This window comes from Propithecus coquereli, unplaced genomic scaffold (genome assembly GCF_000956105.1).
Source record: "Propithecus coquereli isolate 6110/MARCELLA unplaced genomic scaffold, Pcoq_1.0 Scaffold48, whole genome shotgun sequence".
Lineage (NCBI taxonomy): Eukaryota > Metazoa > Chordata > Mammalia > Primates > Indriidae > Propithecus > Propithecus coquereli.
This window is the reverse complement of record NW_012150618.1, coordinates 4,480,414-4,502,459: the sequence shown is the minus strand read 5'-3', so window position 1 is coordinate 4,502,459 and position 22,046 is coordinate 4,480,414. Positions and strand designations below refer to the sequence as shown.

Here is a 22,046-nt window from a genome sequence, read left to right as displayed (position 1 = left end):
TAAGTGAACTTTGTACCCTTTCACTAACATCTCTCCTTTCCCCATCCACCCCACCCCCCAGTATGATGAGGATTTAGAGTTCCCTAGATTTTTTTGAAAGTATCTTTAAATATTGACTTCCAATGGCATTTCATTCTAGGGGTTGTCTATAATCTTAGCTGAGTTTTCATAATATTCCCTGTGCTTATCGCTCTTGCACCAGATGGGCTATGTAAATTCAGACATTACACATGTGCACTGTGACTTTCCTTCATTATTTTTCTACCTCAGTGCCTGGACTGACTTCAAGCCTTCTCAGACTGGTGGGTAACACTTTTAATCCCATTCTATTGGATTTTGCAGGATTTCAAAGCTCCCAACCTTTTGCTGGAGTCTTGGCTTCAACTCTCTGACTTCCACAGTTCATGAAACCATCTTCCATGTCACCAGATAGATGTTAGAACCCCTTTCCAATTCTTTGGGGTCTCCTACACAGAGGCCAATCCCTTGTGGGCTGCTGTTATGTGCCTTCCCTATGCTTATCACCGGGCCTTGATTTTCTCACCATTTCTAGCACCTGGAAATTACTTTTTGTTTCTCATTATATTTCATTGTTTATTTCTATTTCTTTATTAAGGGGAATATATGCACCAACTTAATTGATCACATTGTGAGAAATTTTAACAATTTAAAAGAATATATTACACTTTTAATGAAAAAACATCTAAATTTGTTGTAATTTTTTTGTTTATGGAGGGACTGCTATATTTCCTTTTGATTCTTTCTTGTAGTTTCTATCTGCTCACATTACCCTTTTGTTCTTATATGGTGCCTTCTTTTTCAATTAGAGTCTTTAACATAGTAATTATAGCATTTTAAATTTCTTATCTGATAATTCCAATATGGATTCACTTTTGAAGAGCCACAAATTGTTTTGCTTTGACCTTTTTTTCAAGTAAGAAAAATAAATGAGTTTCTTAAATGAACTGAAAGAGATCCTAACAGGTTCATTATCATCTTAGAATATAAGGAAGAAGTAATGGAAAATTCACCTATTCTATACATGTGGCTGACTTTCCAGCCACCGTGGGCCTCATATGTTCGTGTCTTAGTCCTTCTTTCCATTCCTTTCTTTGTTGTTTTCTTTCTTGCTTGCTTCCACAAATTACTGAGGACGTAAAGTTACATTCCCTGTAGTTCTGGAGAATTATTCTTGTTTCCTGAGGCCTCTTAGCTGGGAGTTTCATTCTAGCCATTGCAATGACCGTGCAAACCAAGAAACTGCCCAGCCACACACAATTGGCCAAGAATAACTCAACATCCTCATAACTTAGTCACTAACTTATTCATTCTCTAGTTTCATTTTATAAACCTCTCAATAACATTATTATTCACGATGCCTACTCTCCCTGCCTCCATTCATACTAGTGTGCCCTTTCACATATGACATGAAATCAACTGAGGGTCACATTATCTACTGTCTTTATCAAAAAACACTTTTTTCCCCTCCTTTTCATAGAAATGTGCGTAGCTCTTCTTCCAGTCTACTGTCTCCAAACAGAGCCGTCCTCTTAACCCCAGGACTGCTTTAGAACCAATGGTCACGAAGTTAATGGAAATTTTGGTAATGAGGTAGAGCCTATTAGATGAGTTCACTTTCAGCTCTGGTGAAGCCAAAGTCTAAGACTTCAAATTCCACTTAAACTTTGCAAAATTTAAGTATCAAAATGGGTCTATTAGGACCTAGTCTTAGTGGAATCTTATAGCCAATAGCTTGCCATAATGCAAGATGGTTTGGGGGCCATATTGAGTTTGCTCAGAACATGATTTTAAGATTTTTCCAGAAGGCACTTGGCATATCTTTGTGAGTTGTTTAAACAGTAAAGTATTTCTGAGCTCTCAATGACATAGAAATAGGGTCTGCTAAATGAGGTACAGGGAAGAGAGCCGTGGCTTGCTCTAAGCCCTGATGGCCTTATTGATTTCTCTAATTTTGCTCTCAGAAGTGATTTATTAATCTAGGTAATCGAAATGAGACCACCTTCTCAGAGAAAATACCATCTTCATTTGCTAACAAGTACTTAATGAAAACTGTCAACATACTTCAAAAATGTAAGATGTCTTAGAGAGTATCAAATATACAGTGGATAGCTGACATTGTGAGAAATTTTAACAATTTAAAAGAATATATTCTACTTTTAATGAAAAAAATCAGGAATAATTTGGCCACTTGGGATGAATGAAACAATATCTTCAAAAACACATGGAAATAAGCACAAAATTCTATTATTTACAACATTAACCATATTCCCAAAGGTGGAAGAACTATAGCATAATGTAAGTTAAATCAGGTGACATAAATTGTGGGGAATTTCACAGAGGAATATCTTCTGTTTGGTGAATGTAAACATTTTTAGCCTAGAGCTCTGTGGCCATGGGTAATGTTCAGCCACAGCTACTTGGGGCCTTTGCACCAGCTCCCCAAGATCCTCTTCCCTCTGATTCTCACTTGGCTTGCACACTCACCTGCCTCAGATCTCAGCTTACATGTTTTCTCTTCAAAGTTGCTTCTCTGACCACCCAATCCTTTTCCCGGCCTCCTAATCTAAAATATGCTCTTCTTCATTCATCTCACATGACTCTTTAAAAATCCTCTATGTAAGCTACATCTCTGTGTGACAATTTGTTATAATCATCACTTTACTATCTCTTTGCCCCTTAATTGACACATGGATTTACATGCCTGGTAATTTTTTATTGGATGTGAGACATTGGAATTTTACCTTGTTGGGTACTAAATGTTTTGTACTTTTAAAAGTATTTTTGAGCCATTTCTGAGAGAAGCTTAAGTTACTTTGATCCTTTTATATCTTGCTTTTAAGCTTTGTTTGCAGGACAGAGTAGCATTTAGTCTAGAGCTAATTTTTCCTCACTATTGAGGCAAGACTCTTCTTAATACTTTAACCAATTCCCCATGAAATACGAAATTTTCTATTCTGGTTGCAGGAAACAGTTATTATTCCCAAAATAAGTGGCCTCCAGGCACTATTCCTTCAAATTCTTTTGGTTGGTTATTTCCTCAGCCTTATGTAATTCCATCACATACATGGCTGACTAATACTCAACTGAATCCTTGAGGGAGATGCAGTGCGGTCCATTCTCTCTCTCTGTATCTCTCTCCTCTCCAGTGCTTTGATCTGCGAACTCTGGCCCCCTGGCTTTGCCAGACTTCAGCTCCCTCTTCCCAACTCAGCCATTCCACTGGGTTGTATCTCAGTCTCCCCCCACCCCACCTTCTTGTGCTGTGGTTTGGAGACATCCGGGCAGTAAGTTCAAAAAATTGTAGGAATCACCTCATTTGCTGCTCAGTAAATGAATGTAGATATTCTAGATTCTAATCCACAGTCTAAATTATTATTGAAAAAGCTGCATTTCCTCTGAAATTTCCCACCATTTATGTCACCTGATTTAACTTACATTATGCTATAGTTCTTCCACCTTTGTGAATATGGTTAATGTTGTAAATAATAGAATTTTGTGCTTGTTTCCATGTGTTTTTGAAGATATTGTTTCATTATGCTTTTATCTTCTCCTGATTATATGGTAATCTCTGAAATATTTTAAAAGAATTATAGTTTTGTGAGTACACACAATTACCTGAACTCATAACACAAATAAAATTGCTTTAGTATCTAAATGGTAATTATTTTAATTGAATGGAAACAGTCTTTTATAAAAATGTTTTGCACATTTTAAAAAATTAATACTATTGTAATTCTGTTTTTTACTCTCAATTTTCTAATTAAATTATTTAACTGATAAAATGCAAAAGTAACATTGGTGCAGCTTCTGTCAAATTATAATTTGAGGAAGTATAAATAGTGTTTCCTGTTGTTAATATCAGAATTTATTAGATAGAAAAACCTTATAATTATTCAAGTTTAGAATGTGAAATTTTACAGGGAAAAAATGATTTGGTTGGAAGAGAAGAATATGCTCATGAAGAATTGCTGTTGAAAAATATTTAGGGGGGATAGGAAACAAGGCTTCTTGTGTTAGTGAGCAATACTTAAGACATACAACTTTCGATTAAATGTTACACAACATGCAATTTTATTTCCAGGGCCCAGCTAGGAAAAGGAACTCATCACTGGGCAGCAGATGGAGCAGCAGAAGCTGCTAGAGGCAGTGAATGTGCCTCGCAGAGAGTCAGCACTGTCTGAGACCAGGTCACCACCCAGCACAGCACAGTGCACTCCAGGCACTCAAGGGTGACCAGTGCCGGCAGGTCATCTCAGCTCAAGCACCATCTATAGTACTACCACCAACTAAGAAAGATCCTGAATCAGGCCTGTTTTAAAGTGTGCTTTACAGATAATTCACCAAAACGATATCCTCACACAAAATCCCATTACAACTAAATAGCAAAAATCCTTTAAAATTCTCTGTAAATGCCTTTGATAAGTGATACCTAGATGAAACAATTTAAACGTATAAAAACCAAGAGTTTCTTTGTAGGTATTTTCCAGGAACATTTTTTGCTGTTGTTGTTAGCATTCCCTCACACCTTACCTGTGATAGGGTTAAGATCTCATACAAACACTTTTCTCTGCTTTTGGCATTGACATAAGATATTTACCTTTACAAACTAAGCATGATTTAAAAAATGCAAATACACATCATAGAAAGTTCATTTCATGCACATTTTAAAACTGTGGGATTGTGGGTTTCTTATACAAGTGGTAATCAAAAGAAATCTCACATAATATTAAACCTTGAGGAGAAAGATGCTTCACGCCTTAACCTTTATGTCAAAAAGCAATTCTTTTCTTGAAGTTATAAGCCATTTTGATTTTAAGTATTTACTCACAGGCAGAATTTCTTGAAAGCCTAATTGGTTTTATTTTTACCATTCTTTTTAGCATGACATGAACTATGGCTCAAATCTTCAAATTGCTGTAGATGTTTTTAAGATATAAATATAAATAAATTTAAATGTAAATAATTAAACTAGCTGGAGCCTTTCCAAATAGAATGAGCCTATGGCAAGATGAAAGAGTCAGTCTTTTTTTTTTTTTTCATAATCTATTTGGCTATCATTTTCAATTATGGTAAGCAGAGGACTCGCAATATTCTGGTCACTTACCGTGAGGGATGAGAGCTGGATGCCCTTATTGAGTAATAGCCTTGCAGTACATTGAGGACTTCCCATAGTGCTCATGCTAACAGTTTCTAGGCTGGGATTTATGTGCCCACTCCCCTTTCATGTCATACTTCTATCTATGCTCCAGTTGTACTGACTCTTTCTAAATTCCTTAAATGTGCCATGTTCTGTCTCGTATGTTAATCTATGAAGAACCTTCTATACTAATCTCTCTCCTTCTCTTCACCTAACTAAGGCTTACTCCTCCTTTAAGTTTCAGCTCAGACATCAGTTTCTTAAGGAACCCATCCCTCATTCTTCCCCACATACACACACACACACACACACACACACACACACACATCTACACACCAGAATAAGTTAAATTCCCAAACTCTCCCTCTCCATGGTACTGGTCCTTCTCTTTCTTTAGCCTCAAAGAGTTTATCATTTTTGTCGAGTGTCTGTTTTTCCATAAGTCTGAAACACCATGGGAGCAGGGGATAGAGTGTCTTATTCTCTATTGAATTCATAGCAGAGCATCTGGCAAATTGAGGCTGCTAGGTAAATACAGAAGGAAGGAAGGAAGAAAGGAAAGATGGAAGGAAGGAAGGAAGAAAAGAATGAAGGAAGGAAGGGAGGGAGGGAGGGAGGGAAAGGAAAAAGAAAGACCAGTGAAGTATTGTAGAGTCTCTAACCTAGCAGATTTAGAAGCATACAGACTTTCTCTGGTCTGGTTGGTTAAATTATACTGTACCTCAATGTCCCTTCAGTTGTGGATCATGTTAAGTCAGCTATATTTTCTATGACCCTTGACATGTTGAAAATACAGCTCATGTGTGGCTCGCTGGGAAGATGCTAGAGAGGAACTACACCAATTAGCTCACCTGAGTGGAGAACGCATTTATCCCAATTGATCTGAGGTAACAAAGGATGAGCTATTGTCAGTCACATGTGTTTGGCCCAGTTCCCTGCTCTGCAAGAAGCAAACAATAAAACACTGTCTTTGGCAGAGGCTGCATAGTTATGTTCCACAAACTGCAGGGCACCAGTCTGTGCGGAGAGAAATAAATCTACCCTCTGATCAAGACGGTTTTAACATTCCCCTCAGCTTGACTAAACTTTAGACAGGTTTTTTTCCTGAGTGTAGGCCTCCAATTTCCCATTTCTAAGAATAATTATTTTAGAAAGACTGGAATTGTAAGTTCTTTCTTTCTTTTTTTAAGGTGCTTGATATATGTTGATAAATCTTTTTTTTTTTAATTTCAGAATATTACAGGGGTAAAACATTTTGGTTACATATAATGCCTTTGCTTCGCCCAAGCCAGAGCTACAAGCATGCTCTTCTCCCATGCACCCATTAGTTGTGAGTTTACCCACCCCCACCACCCGCTCCCACCTGACCAGCACCGGATGGATGAATATTACTTCCACATGAGCACGTTAGTGTTGATCAGTTAGTACCAATTTGATGGTGAGTAGATGTGGTGCCTGTTTCTCCATTCATGTGATACTTCACTTCAAAGGATGGGCTCCAGCTCTATCCAGGATAAAAGGTGCTAGTTCACCATTGTAAATTCTTTCTCTGCCTCTTTGAGATGTAAATATTCTCCCAGCCTCTTGCTGGTATCAAAACCCAGGGATATCTTTCTCAAGGACTTGAGGGCCATGCCTTTGAAATTTAATTATCACAATGGTGTCAAACCCTTATCTCCCAGTTTCCATGGGAGGGCAGGAGCCTAACTTAGATACGGGACAATTAGACAATTAGCAAACACAGATGCCTGATCACATTGACCAGCCTCCCCCTAACAGTGGTCCTCCAGTACTTTCCCACCAGCCCACCCCAGCACTTAAAAACCCTCCCATATTTTGTTTCAGCAGAGTTAGGTTCAATGTCTCTCATCTACTGCAATAGTCTTGAATGAAGTCTTCCTTGGCTGTTCAACTCTGTCTGGTGCAATTGGTCTTTGACACCCTCTTAGGCCTGGCTCACATGTACACCTGAATTAAATTGGAGCTACATCACTCCTGGTAGACATGAATGTTCTAGGTGTCAAAATTTAAAAAAATCTATCCCACTGAATAAAATGTCAGTGAACTCCCATTTAGTGAAAAGGAGGATTCTTTTTACACTTGGAAGTGAGATTGTTTTCCTTTAGTGCTGTCATTTTGAAATACCATTAGAAAATAAAAGCATCTGGTCACTTCTATGGGAGAAAGATTTGAATAATGTCCCAGCAGCAAAAACTGAGGTTGGTATGTTTCAGAGCTATATCAATTTTGTACCCCAAGTAATGCAGCTCTACATAATGGTCTTGATCGCAAACTTGAAACCTTGCAGAGGTCTTATTGTGAGGGACTTGAGGTGCCTGGGTTTTATTTCCTTCTGGTTTCGACAGAAACTGATAGGTTTTGTGGTTTAGTGGTAAAGAGCACTGGACTTGGGAGACAGATTACCTGGACTCACCAGGACTTCGGCTAATTGCTGGACACCTTCCGTCTCAGTGAATATGAACAGCATACTATCTGATGACTAGTGAATGTTCAGTGAACTTCAGTTGTAATTGCTGCTGTCATCATCTTCACCATCACTTTCACAACTGTGAAAATCAAACAAAGACACAAAGGGGATATTATGCTTTCACAACTTTCTACTCTCCACCACAAAAAAAAAAAAAAAAAAAAAAATCTTCGATGAGTGGTAATGGTGGCTTAAAGCAGACTTTAGCCTTTGCTGGATTGCTTCATTCATACATAACTCTGAGCTCTATTTGTGAGATGTTTGTCTTTCTCTCTCCCTACCCTTATCCCTGCATTTTTCAGTGATGGATGGGCAGACAGAGATGAAGTCATCGAAGGTTATGAGGTGGAAGCCAACGGGGGAATCACGATAAAGCTACAGTCTCCAGAGGTCAGGTCATTTGATGATTATTTCCTGAAATTGAGGCTGGACACGAATACGAGGAATCCGTGGTTCCCTGAGTTCTGGCAACATCGGTTCCAGTGCCGGCTACCGGGACACGTTCTGGAAAACCCCAACTTTAAAAGAATCTGCACAGGTAACTTGTGTCCACAAAATCACAACTCAGAGGTTTGGTCTTCTCCTCCAGATTGATTGCAGCTTGTTGAATGAGAGAAGAAGGTGCCAGGGATGGAGACCCCTGTTAGTTTATAAAATAACCAGAATGAGGTAGAAGTGTGGATTACCGCAAGGATTCAGGGAAATTTAGAAAGACTGCATTGGTTTCTGGTGGAGCAAGTGATAAGAGACAACATAAGTAAAGGAAAAGTATACTGAGAAATCAGGTGTCTAGCATTCAAGCCAGAGGGAAGAGATTTTGTTGCAAACATGCTTAGGAGTTCTTAGCCTTAACCACAGACATAAGTAAGTAGCACTGGTTAGATCTCTTTTTTTCTTTGTGACTTGCTTAGATACACAAGTCAGAAGAAGATGAGGTAATGTCACCCTAGGCCACAGCACCAATATGTGTGTTTGTGAACATAGGTGCCGAGAAACTGCCCTCATCTGTAAACCAGAATGATGGCTCCCAGTTGGACAAATACCATGCACTGCTCACTGATGCCAGGAAAGGGTAGTATGTTGTTCCAAATCTTTCAGGGCCTTGGTAAACTCCACAGCATGTCCTTCCCCGCTTTCTCCAAGTAACTACTGTAACCCAGATTTCTTAATTCTGTAACATTTATGAGTATTATTATTACTGCATGGGGACATTGCTGTTACCAGTCCTTTTACAATATTGTATGTACTGCAAAGATAGATCATCTTTGGCCTATCATAGTGCCATTCAAAGCCAGTTGTTCGCACTGAGTTGATAACATACTGCAGTGGACTACTCATGATGGGTGATGGCCTTGACCCAGGACCTAATTTGCATTGTAGAACAGTAGGTGGGACATGTATGCCCTGTATCTAGGCTCAGCAAATATTGGTTAGAAAGGTCCTGAATCCATTCGCTCATATCACACTCATGTAGAAAACACTCTATATAGCATAAAAAGGGACAGAGAAGCATAGAATCCATGACTCTTGACCTAGAGGAGCTTGTGATCTCTTTGGGCAGATCAAAACAGATTACACACATGAAACAGGTAAATAACAATAGAGGACAGTAAGTAATGAGTTTTTCAAGGCAGGATAAGAATACGGATAATTACATAAAATATTTCTGTTTTCAATAATATTCACACTTTGATGTTAGAAAGTCCTTTAAGACAATGGCCCCCAACCTTTTTGACACCGGGGACTGGTTTCATGGAAGACAATTTTCCACAGGCCAGGGGCAGGGGGGTGGTTTTGGGATGATTGAGTACATTACATTTATTGTGCAGTCAAACCTCTCTGCTAACGATAATCTGTATTTGCAGCCACTCCCCAGCACGCTATAGCACCACTGCCTCAGCTCCACCTCAGATCATCAGGCATTAGATTCTCATAGGGAGCATGCAACCTCCATCCCTCGCATGTGCAGCTTACTGTAGGGTTCATGCTCCTGTGAGAACCTAATGCCTCTACTGATCTGACAGGAGGCGGAGCTTATGTGGTGATGCTGCCAGCTATGGGGAGTGGCTGTGAATACAGATGAAGCTTCATTGGCTCACCTGCCTGCTCACCTGCTGTGTGGCCAGTTCCTAACAGGCCATGGACCAGTATCAGTCTACTGGCCAGGGGTTGGGGACCCCAGCTTTAAGATATCAACATATTTAAATGTAACAATATATGTCTGACTTGGTAAGGCTCAGCAGAGTTCACTGGGAAATTGCCTGGTGTGAATTTGTTTTTAATCAAGCTTTTTAAAGCTTCCTCAGCATGGCTTCTAGGGAGGCTGAGAAAGGAAGGGAATGATAGGATGAAGGGATTACAGTTTTTAAAATGATACCCAGAGAAGGAAGGCTCACCAAGAAGATGATTAAAGATGTGAAGGTGATGAAAGAGTGAGCCATGCAAACACTGAGGAAGAGCTTTCCAAGCAGAGGGGACAGTGCATGAAAAGAGGCACACACATGCCTGGCTTAGTGGAAGAAAGTAAGGAGGTCAGAGTGGCTGGGGCCCGTGAGTTGGTGGAGCACAGGAGACAAGGTCAGAGAGGCACACAAAGGAGCAGATCATGTTGCATTTAAATGTCCATTGCAAGAACTTTGGCTTTGTGCTGAATGAGACAGGAAGCCACTCGGAAGGGTGAGCACAGGAGAGACAGGGTCTTACTTTTTCTGAACAGAATCACTCTGGGTGCAGTGCTTAAGCACTGACAAAAGGCAGAAGGGCCCAAGAAGGGAAAGCATCGAGGATCCTGCTGTGATAGTGTAGAATTGGGCCATGGCAGGGGCAAGCAAGGTGGAGAGAAATGGTTCAGTGCTGAGGATATTTCGAATAAAAGTTGAAGGAATTTGGTGATAGAATTGTCAAGAATGACTGTGATCTGAGCAACTGGAAAGATGGTGTCACTGTTGACTGAGACAGGAAAAGCCCTCAGGAAAAGCATGTTAGGGAAGGACCAGGAGGTTGATTTTGGGCAAGTTAAATTAGAGATGTCTATTAGTAATCCAGCTATAGATGTCACTTTGTCATTGTGTTCTATTAGTAAAATTCACGGTACTACTTATTAAACATGCTTGGATTCTTTACGTAAGTATTTGTAGGAAAATATTTGGTGACATGAGCTCTCAAAACAAGTTAAAACTCTGCAACCATGTACACTAATATTTTGGGTTTTCAATTGTCACAGTACATGCAAATGTCAAGGTTAAAGCTTGAACTTCTTTAACATTCACAGCAGGAAATACCAATTTGCAAATTCATGAATTATTCTTATATTGTGCTTGAATCTCAAAACTATTTTTAAGAGCTTCTTATTTGATTACAACCTTTAATAAACATGTTTATATTTGCATTTTATTCTGGAGTCAAGTTCAGCAAATATTTCTCTTTTTTCTTAGTTCTAGGGAAGGCAGAAGGCTTCTTTAACTTTTCTCTTTGGGACTAATTTATAAAACTTGTTGATATTTTCTGTTGCAGATATCTTAGAATTTTATCTTTGGCGGTGTTTATCTATATTATCTGTGTGTGTTTATATTCATGTAAACCTACCTTGCTCTTCAGTTTTAATCTCTGTATTTCTGTGAAATTGGCTTCCATGTTATTGAAGAACAACATAAACTTTCACTTCATGCATTATTCTTATCCATTTGAGATCCTTGAATATCAAATGAATTCCAGCCTTCTAATAAATATGCAGACACATTTATGAAAATGAGTGTGAGGAAATAGAATTAACCTTTCTATACTATTGATAGCTACTTTTTCTGTCATTCATTTTTATCTCTCTTAATTGGGTCACTTCTGGTGGTTTGAAAAGTTTTGATATTGCTGTTAGTTTCCATAGAAACCTTTATTGAGCTTAATCTCAGATGTGATTATTTAAATAAAGAGTTTACTTGCACTAGATTGCCAGTTTGAATATTAAGGGTCCTGAGCCCAGGCTGAGTAGGTTGGGAATCACTGTGGCTGATGAAAAAGTACTTCATGTAAAATCCACATCACTGCTTAATTAGTTGAGTATATCAAGGGATTGGAGATGTGTTGGAAAAGAACTAACTGAAACATTAAAGCCTAACTTCTGAAAAAGTAATCATTGTAGGACAGTGGAAATAGAGGTGTAAAGCAAATAAAAGTCACTCCCTTCCAGTAAATGTATGTCTTAGCTACTTAACAAATTTGTATCATGTTTGCAATGGCATAGTGCTTTATCATTCCTGATGGAATCACTAAGAAAGAGCCCATGGAAGCTGACAGAGCGTAGAATATGTAAGTGCAACCACTGAGTCCAACACTGGTTCAGATATGTGTCTGCCACATGACTTGGATGACATCATTTAACCTCTGAGTCTCAGTTTCTGCAGCTGTAACAAGGTAACAATATCTATCTCACACAGAACTCTGTGTAAATTGAATGAAATAACACAAGCAAACTACTTTGCAATGAAGTAATACGAGTGAAATACTTTGCAAACTGTAAATACTTAACATAAGTATTAAGTGTTATTACTAGTGTCACGTCCTACCAGAACACAAGGTATGACATAGATCATCACATAACAATCATAGTTTTTGAAGTTATGAATTTAACATAACTACATTTTGAAATGTGGAATATAGACAAAACAAGCACAGGACCCTTAATTGATCACCCTCACACAGTTAGTGTCAATAAAGATATGTTCTCCTGTTTTTTGCTTATGTAGGCTTTTATAATTGTTTCTGATTATGAAAGTAATACATGCTTACTTAGCTTATTGCATGCACTTAGAAATACAGAAAAGCATGAGAAAGATGAACGGCATTAAGAATTTTATATAATCACTGTTAATCACGTTAAATTTTTAGTATATTTTCATCTTTCTCTACATAGTTGTAAATGATGTAGTTAATATTATTTTATATATTACTTTTAAAAATAAATTCTGATTTTTCTTATTAATTTATAAATTTCTCTTTGTCATTAAATTCTTTCATTCTTAATGCCTGCATAACATTCTGCATACAGATAACTTACAATTTATTTAACTATTTCATCCTTCCTACATATTTAAGCTATTTTTGGTTCTTCACAAATTTTACAAAATGCTGAAGTGATGTACTAAAAACTCTTCTTTGTAAATCTTTTTTTTTCATTTTGGATAATTTTCTTAAGTTATATTTCCAGAAATTGAATTAAATTTCTAGATGTTCAATCAAAAGATATGAACATTCTTAAAACTTTTGAAAAGAGGGCATTCCAAAAGGCAACTCTTACTAACAGTGCATGAAACCCTATGCATTTTTTTCCATTTTATTTTGCATAGTTTATAATTATAGTGTACATACAATTCTGTATCTTACTTCACTTAGGATTATACTTTACATATTTTTGATGTTGCCGCATGATCTTTATAACCATCATTTTAATAGCTCCATAATACTCTATCCAGTTAAAATGCTATAATTACTTAGCCATTCTTATACTGTTAGACATTTAGGCTGCTTTCAATGTTCCTTCTTATGAGAAAAACTCTGAATGTGGTACAGAGAGTACATTCATAGTTGTTGTTACTATTTTTAGATTGTTCCTTTATAGTAGATTCCTAAACATATAATTATTGGTTGAGAATTTGATAGTTTGGGGTTTCCTTAAAAACATGTATTGCATTGTCTTGCAATATGGCAATATTAACGTTTGTTGTGGCTAGCAGTGTACTAACTGTATGAGTTTACTGGGTTCATCATGTCCTTATCAGCCTTTTTTACAACCTATTGAAGTTATAGCCATAATTTTACTATTTTCCCCTTATTCATTGTACCAACTGAGAACAGATGGGCACAGTGCTTTTTAAAACTAGTATATATTTGTATTTGGCTATTATCCAGGACATAATGAAAGAATTTGGCTGGTATCTGTAATGCTCATCAACAGCTCAAGGCTAGTAAGATAATGACAGCTTGTCTGGTAAAATAAAATTTCAAGACTTTTAAGCAAGAGGATTCTTACTCCAGTAGCTCGAAGACTGCCATTCACAATTTTTGGACTGGTAGTGATTGTCATAATATATTTGTCCTATTATCAGATATCAAATTGTATGGACTTTCCACTTTAAATTATTATGTAATGCTAGGTAAGATTGGTTCATTACAGTTTGATCCAGATTAGGATTGTCTGTAAACTGAGATAGGTTCCAGTTTACTTCATCCCCTTGGGTCCTAGGGTAATTACATTTGTTTGTCTCAGAAAATTTGACGCAAACACCAATATGCATTTCTGAAGAATTTCATTTACCTTCAACCCAGAAATTCATATCATTAATTAGGGTTTTGGAAAATGTCACATTTCTCCACCCCTTCCTCTATCCATGCTCTTTGAAATATGGTTTTGTAGCTCATCAAGAGGTAGAGATTTTTTTCCCTATTTCTAGAGTATGGATTGATCTTACAACTTATTAGCTCCAAGTTTAGGCCTCAAGAGATTTGACCTACTCCCATCCTTTTTTCTTAGAACCCTACCTTAGCCATATCAATAAGCCTGAATTAACCTGATAGAAGATGAGAAATAACATGGATCATAAACAGAGTGACCTCTCAGTTGAAGATGTCCTAAATCAGCCAGTCCCTGGCCAATTACCTAACTGTTAATGCATAGTAAGCTTAGCTAAGATGAGTCATGTCCAACCCAGAGAGGCAGAACTTACCAATTGACTACTAGATTCATGAACTAAATAAATTCTTGTTTTAAGCCACTAAACTTGGGGTGTTATATGTCATGCAACTGATAAAAGGTCTGATAAAATAGATAACTGATAAAAGGTCTCCATAGTCTTGTGATCCATGATCCTCACATGGAGTTGGTTTAATTATATTAAGGAACATAATTCCTTATGCCCAATACTATGATGCTCAGTCTTTCCCCATCATAAGAAGAATGGTACCATATTGCACCCTGAATCTTATGGAACAAAGCCAAACATTTTTATAGATCCTGCAATGAAGAGGATATTAAAGCCCCCTGATTTGAGGCAGTAAAATTATTCTACTTAGGAATTTTGGTGTGCAAACAAGAAGTGTTGAAAAATGGGCATAATTCTAATCGATCCAAACAAACACCCTCAAAGTGAAACAATCATATGTTCTCATATGGTGCTGACATAAGTTGCTTTATGGAAGGATGTTTCAAAAGTCTTAGATGTGTTTTATCTTTTAGTTGGAAGAATAAAAGTGAATTGATCTTGTGCCTCATCTGGATGGACACTATAATTTCTAGAACCCATCTTATTATCACACATAGATGAAGATCTGAAAATATGCTGTAAGCACAATGTTGGTCTGCCTATCTCTATTAACACTTTTGATAGGCACTGTCAAATGTGTTAGACACTACCTACATGTGTCTATTTGGATTTAAATTTAAATTAATGAAAATGAAATGAAATGAAATATTCTCATTTGCCACAGTTCATGTGTCAACAACCACATATGGGTAGTGGCTACCGTACTGAATAGCACAGATGCAGAAAATACCTACTATTGCAGAAAGTTCTATTGAACAGTGCTGTTCTAGACTGTGTTCTACTTTTCTAACCCCATAAATGCAAGTTTAATTGATTCTGTGGCTATTTGGATCTAACTCACAAGTTAGTACTTTGAGCATGATCAATTTGTTGAATATTCTGACCATCTACAACAGCTGAATATCAAGTTACTCTTTGGGATGAGCCAAGGCTGCCAGATTGCTTGATGATGCCCACAGATCTGCTATGCAAGATCTGGACTGGTTCTCACAAAGACCAGGCTAGCCTAGCTAAGTTCAATATAGTTCCTTATTCCATGCCATTTTTAATATTGGATGGGCTTAGACAAACATGTACATGTTCTATGATCCAAAAATCATAAAGATTGATGCAGGGGTATGAGTTTTCCATTGTTTTACTTGTATGTCTTGATTTTATTCCCAAGGGGCTTAAATGACTTTTAGTAACAAGAAGATATAGACTTGAGGTACAAAAATGGAAATTCTTTGAGGTACCTAACACTCATGGTAATAGTGAACAATTACCATTTTATATTTTAATAGAAACATTTAATTTACAGTTGTATATTGCTGGATATGCTAGGAAACTTTTTTACCATGTCAGCAAACCAGTTACCTAGAGATTGGCCTAAGGTTCATATATCCTAGTTATTAGCATTTGGTTCAAATCATTAATAAATTCTTTAATTAGATCAATATTCACTCATTAAATAATGTACACGTTTCTAAAGTTGAATGCTTCCTCATGTGGTCTAGCCTGGTTTTGAACAAGTTTGAGAGTGGGTGTTTAAATGATTAAAATCTATGACTGTTCTTCATAAAGATTTCATCCTGGTTCGAGTGGCTAGTATATATTTAGATTGTCTCAGATGGCTACATATGGGGTTACTCCATATCCTGTGTACTCTTTTTCATCAGGAGAATAGTTTTGCATTCTATATCTTGTATATGTTTGCTTCTGGGGAAATTCACATGAAATAAAGTCATAATTTCAGCCATCATAAGAAGTAACAGTTCTTCCATGATGGGTATGACCAAATATACTTGGCATATGGTCCATTTACTCTTTTTCTATTTTTATAGTTTCGTTAAAGTATAATTGATATATAATAAGCTGTAAATATTTAAGTTGTACAATTTGATAAATTTTGATACATATATATATATGACCAAGAAACAATTACCACAATTAAGATAATGAACATATCACTCCTCAAATTACTTTGTGCCTCATTGAAAATCCCTTCCTCCTACCCCACTCAACCCCCATCCTCAGACTGCCACTTACTTATTTTCTAAAACTATAATTGACTTGCATATAAATGGAAGTGTACATTGTACATTCTTTTCTACCTGTCTTCTTTCACTCTGCACAAGTATTTTTAGAATCATCATTGTATTGCATATATCAACAGTTAATTCCTTTTCATTTCTGAGTAGTGTTCCATTATTTGTATATATCATAATTTGTTTATCTGTTTACCTGGTGAAGAGCATTTGAGTTGTTCTGAGTTTTTGGTTATTACAAATAAAGCTGCTGTGAACATCCATGTGCAAGTCTTTGTGTAGGTATATGCTTTCATTTTTTTCTTGGGTCAATTTGTGAGAGTGGAATGGCTGGATCATGTGATAGGTGTACGTTTAACATCTTTTATTCGCCCGTTGGTCTATTCATTATGGAGATATATGATTGGGAAAATGGCATAATAAAGGGATCAGATGCGAGAAGATGAATGGCTTGTTGAAGTTCAAGAACCAGTGAGACTGCTATTGAATTGCTTCTTGAGGAGTATGTTCCATCATTCCATTATCTTTTCTATTTGGAGGTGACAGTTTAAGGTTAAGAAGGTATTTTATGTCCATATTATGAGCCAAGTCTTAAGTCATAATAGCTATTAAACATGATTCCCTTGTTAGATACTGTGGAATCAAGGTTGTCATATCTGCGATAAGCTCTCTGAGTATGTTCCCTAGTGGTAAATTCTCTAGTGGCTGCTTTTCCTGAAAACCAGCCTCATACTCCAAGTTATAATATACACTTGTGTCCTAATGACTGGGGGCTACCTTTTGTAATTACCTCTCAGGCCCCCATTTACACTTATAGTATAGTTCTTATGTCGGAGCTATTGGTCAAACCTCTCACACCAATGAGCTGTGTGAAGTAGTGTTGAACATGCTGTGATAATCACCTGGGCCCTATGTTAATGTCATGTCATAATTCTATGTGACCACTCTATTTACTAATTAATCCTTCTTTGTAGTGTCACTGGCTGGCAAACAACACTGTTACAGCACAAATCCTCATAGAAGTTTGGTGGGCACCCACGGGAACCACATGGGCATAAGTATGCAAAATTTATTAGAAATGCCAGTGAATTGAATCCATAGAGACTTGCCTCAAATAGATTTGGATCTAACTTGAGTTGGCTTAATGCTATTATCCAATCCATTTGGCTAAATTAATAGCCCGAGCCCTTGAATGATGTAAATAAGAATCTTGTCCTTTACAGCAGTAGTTCTCAAGCATGGTTTATTATAATAAAACCATCAGGAAAGCTTTCACAAAGAAGCTTACATATATCATTTTGGGTCCTACACCACACAAATTGAATTAGAATCTCTGGAGTAGGACCAAATGTTTATTTGAAGGATAAGAAGAAATTTATACTTAAAATGTATGAGGCATTCAAATTTTCAAAATTTGGAACCATTTATCACTGTCCAAGTTGAGAGCTTGCTAAAGTTTTGGCCTTGGCTATGGCATGTGAGGTAGCTAATGAGAGTTTAATAATTCCTGATGCTGAATCAATCTCTTCTGTTTGTTTTATTTATTTATTGGTAGGCTTGTTTTTGCATTTGAAGTATTGGCATTCCAAAACCAATAAATTATGGCCAAACACTGTGTTTCTCTATGTCCAGATTGGGTAATTACTGGATGTATTAATTTTCTATTGCTGCCATAACAAATTACCACAAACTCAGTGGCTTGAAACAACACAAATTTATCATGCAGCAGTTTTATAGGCCAAAAGTCTGACAAGGGTCCCCCTGGGCTAAAATGAAAATGTTAGCAGGCCTATATTCCTGTATATGGCCCTAGGATAGAATTTGTTTCCTTGCCATTTTTAATTTTTAGAAGGCACTCACCTTCCTTAGCTCATGGCCCCCTTCCTTTGTATTCCAAGCCCTGAACATTGCATTTAACTGACTCCTCTTCCATAGCCACACCTTTCTGTGGCCATGGCCAGGGAAGTTTCTCCACTTTTAAGGACTTAATGATTAAATTGGGCCTACTCAGATAACTTAGGATAATCTCCCTGTCTCAAGGGAAAATTAATCACATTTGCAAAGTCTCTTTTACAATGAAAACTAATTTATCCACAAATTCAAGGATAAATTAGGATGTAGGCATCTTTGTGGGACCATTATTTTGTTTACCACACTGGATGTCCAGACAGAAGCATTAGCTTCTCAAAGGCCTTTCTACTTCTTTAGCTCTGTCTCCTGCTGCGCCCCTGCCTCTGTTGGCAGCTGCTGAGAGAGCAGGCTATAAGTCTTTGGGAACAGATTTAAAAAGTCATTGTTATTGTGTTTCTGTGAAAGGTAAAACATCCAGGCAGTTGAGGACATATGCTGCTTGCATCCAATCTCAGGGAAGTCCTTTTTCCCACCATCCTCCTTGGCCTCTTCTGCTACAACACTGGGGACTATTTCTTTGAGTACAAGCAGCTTTTCTGCTCTATTCCCTGGCCCTAAAATGTTGGGGGCCCAAGGACCATTTTAAATCTCTAATGCTCACAGTCCCTTTTAGTCTAGGCTGCTAGCTTTTTTGTTTTCCTAACAAAAAATCTTCTTAAAAATGTAGTTTCCTCCTTAACTGGTTTATTAGGCACAACATGTACCAATAGCCAGGACTACAATTCTTGTTAGACAAGCCTCCCCTCTAGACTTAATTTTGGGTACACTGACTTCTATTGGAAAGTCACAGCCTTAGTCTCTTTCTTAGTCATTTTCTTCATCTGAAAGATTTATGAGTGCCAAATTAATTCTTTTAGAGTTTTTAAGAAAAGAATGTAAGCCCCTTTGAGCTCTTTCCATGAATCTGAGTTTTCACTGGTCTTTTGTAGTGTAGAGACTTTCTCAACCTGATCTGTAATGGTTGGAAATAAGAATCAATTTCACTTTCATCTCTGCACAATTAATGTTCCTACCTCCTTGCCTAAACATGAAAGCTCGTTTGAAAAAATATATGTCTTCTAAGGTATTTCTGATGACAATATTACGGAATGTTTTGCCACTGCATAATAATGGATTTGTGTCCTTTTAGACCTTGGTCACAGTTTCTTTGCCATCTGCTACTTGTTTCTATATGCCTCATATTTTATGTTGCATTGTTGGTTTTGTTGTTGTTACAGTATCCCCCTACATTTAGGCACCAATTTCTATAGTAGTCAGGATAAGCTAGGATGTACTGTACTAACAAATGACCCCTTGTTTAATGTCTTATAACAATAAATAATTATTTCTCACTCGTGCTACATGCCCCTTATTTGTTAGTTAGAACTCCCTTCTGTGTCTTCTGTTCTTTGGGAGCCAATCTATAGAACAACTTCTATCTGGGACATTGATGGTTGTGGCAAAGGGACCTGATGGCAAAGGGACCTGAGCATGGCCAATGTGCACCGGGTATAAAACTACTGCTAAAGTTGTTTGTGTCACTTCCATTCAGATTTTAAGCCAAATATCAGTGGAGAGAGGAAATATGACCCACCTCAGGGGATGGGTACCTAATACTTGGGAGCAATAATTCAATCTACCAAACTATTAAACTAGGGTCAATAATATAGCCTTTTTCATTCCTAAGAACCTTATGTGTGTACAATATATGGTTAGAGTATTTAGAACTTTGAACTTAATTAAAGATTTAACTAACAAAACTAGTGTGTCAGAATGCCTTGGGAAATTTTTGCCAGAGATAAAGGGAAATTTCCTCTTTCTTTACCAGGACCCCATTAAATTGATTGTAGGTACTTTTTATTAATATTATGGCCATGAATGAAAGATTCAGAGTTCCAAGACAGAGAGATATTTGCAAGAAGGGCTTGTCAACAAAATACCTTTATTTTCTAATCAAAGTAAGATTAAGCAATAATCAGGTATTACTGTACTGAGTTTTCATGTTTCCAATAATGAAATCTTCTTTATTTGAAGGCTTTGAGCAGAACTGGAACTTATTCCCATCCTAAGAGGGACAAAAAGAAAGGAGTTTACGCGTAGTCTAACACAGTGACCTTCTCTCATTTGAGGGGTCTCACCTTCCAGGTCTAACCTAAGATGATTGGCACCAGTGGGCAGTTACAGGATTTCCTTTCTCACATGGGGCATAAGTGACCGATATCACCTCTTCTACAACAGAGACAGTTCTTTCAAAATAACAAGCATACGCAAATTTTTATGACATAATACAAAGATTGTTGAACTTCTCAGGCTCATGTTTTCCCCCTTTGTAAGGGACTTATTTATATCATATCCTAGGAATAAAATGGTCTCGGCATGCCTCTACCATGCTCTCTTAGTGATAATTTTCCAGATCTATATGCTCAGAGGTTAAGGAAACACTATGCAAATGGCTATGAATCCCCCATTCTCTGCTCCAATATCCTTCACAAGACTGTCCAAAGGTCCCTGGAACACTATTATTAAGCATTACACTTTTCAAAATCCTTAAATTAATCTGTCAAAATTAGTGTCACATTTATTTTTTATCTTTTTTAATATTAGTGAGGCTGCATATTTTCTCAGCATTTATCATTTTATCTTCTGTTACATTTTTGCTTATGTCCTTTGTCAGAGTGACTTTTCTTGAAATTAAAATTGGTTTTATTTTAAAATTCTTATTGCAAAAAATGTATACTTGCTCTTTTTAAAACCCTTATAATCATATAGAAAATAAGTCCTGACCTTTGAGTACTTAAAACCACGTCCTTAGTGATTGGTTCAGTTTACAAGTAAGAACACATTTAGTTATGAGAACATAAGTGTTGGACTCTCAAGGGATGTGAATAAGTTAGAGAAGTGGTCACACAGAACTATTAGAATTGAATTTATTGAAAAGGGAAAAATATAAAGAAAAGTTAAAGTGTATTCTTGAGGATATACCTATATATCACCATTTTTTAAAGTACTATGAATAAATTACACTAAAAATAATAAGTAAAAAGTAAATCAAGAAATGGAACGTAGGTACTGCACAGAAGTCTACCATTTTTTTTTTTTTTTGGCATAACCCACATTAGCTAATGACGTTATAAAAAACTGTACCAAGGACTATTTATTTAGCCAAAAGTTTGTGTTCTTCTCTGTATGTGTTTTATGCATAACACTCAACTGTCTTCCAAAATGTACTTAAAGAAATCTACAAAAATCCCAACAATATGACTTTTTATCATTGTTATTGAATGAATAGGAAAGAATACCAGGAAGTTAGCAGTGGTATGATATAAGGAACCTAATGTGTCCTTTGGTTTTCTTTAAATAAATTTTTAATTTTAGAACAATTTTAAAGATTTGTAGAAAATTTGTGAAGATAGAATAGAGTCCTTATATATCTTCAACCAGTTTTCCCCATTAACGTGTTACATTAGTATGTTTTATTTGTTGCAATTAGTGAACCAATATTGATACATTTTCATTAACTGAAGTTCATCTGTTACTCATATTTTCTTAAATTTTATCTAAGGCCCTTTTTGTCTGTCCCGGGTGCCGTCCAAGGGACACCACATTACATTTAGTCATCTTGTCTCTTTAGGCCTCTTGGTTGTGATACTTTTTTTTTTTTTTTTTTTTTT

At 36.8% G+C, this 22,046-nt stretch overlaps 1 protein-coding gene across 3 annotated transcripts in view; it reads left to right on the top strand.

The window, feature by feature from the left end:
- The window catches only part of GRM1 (glutamate receptor, metabotropic 1), a 496,050-nt gene that overhangs the window by 374,092 nt on the left and 99,912 nt on the right, over positions 1-22,046 (top strand). For all 3 annotated transcript variants that reach the window (XM_012655532.1, XM_012655534.1, XM_012655533.1), the window contains one exon: positions 7,949-8,184. In XM_012655532.1, coding sequence (XP_012510986.1) covers positions 7,949-8,184 — 236 coding nt within the window. The remainder of the gene's footprint in view (positions 1-7,948; positions 8,185-22,046) is intronic.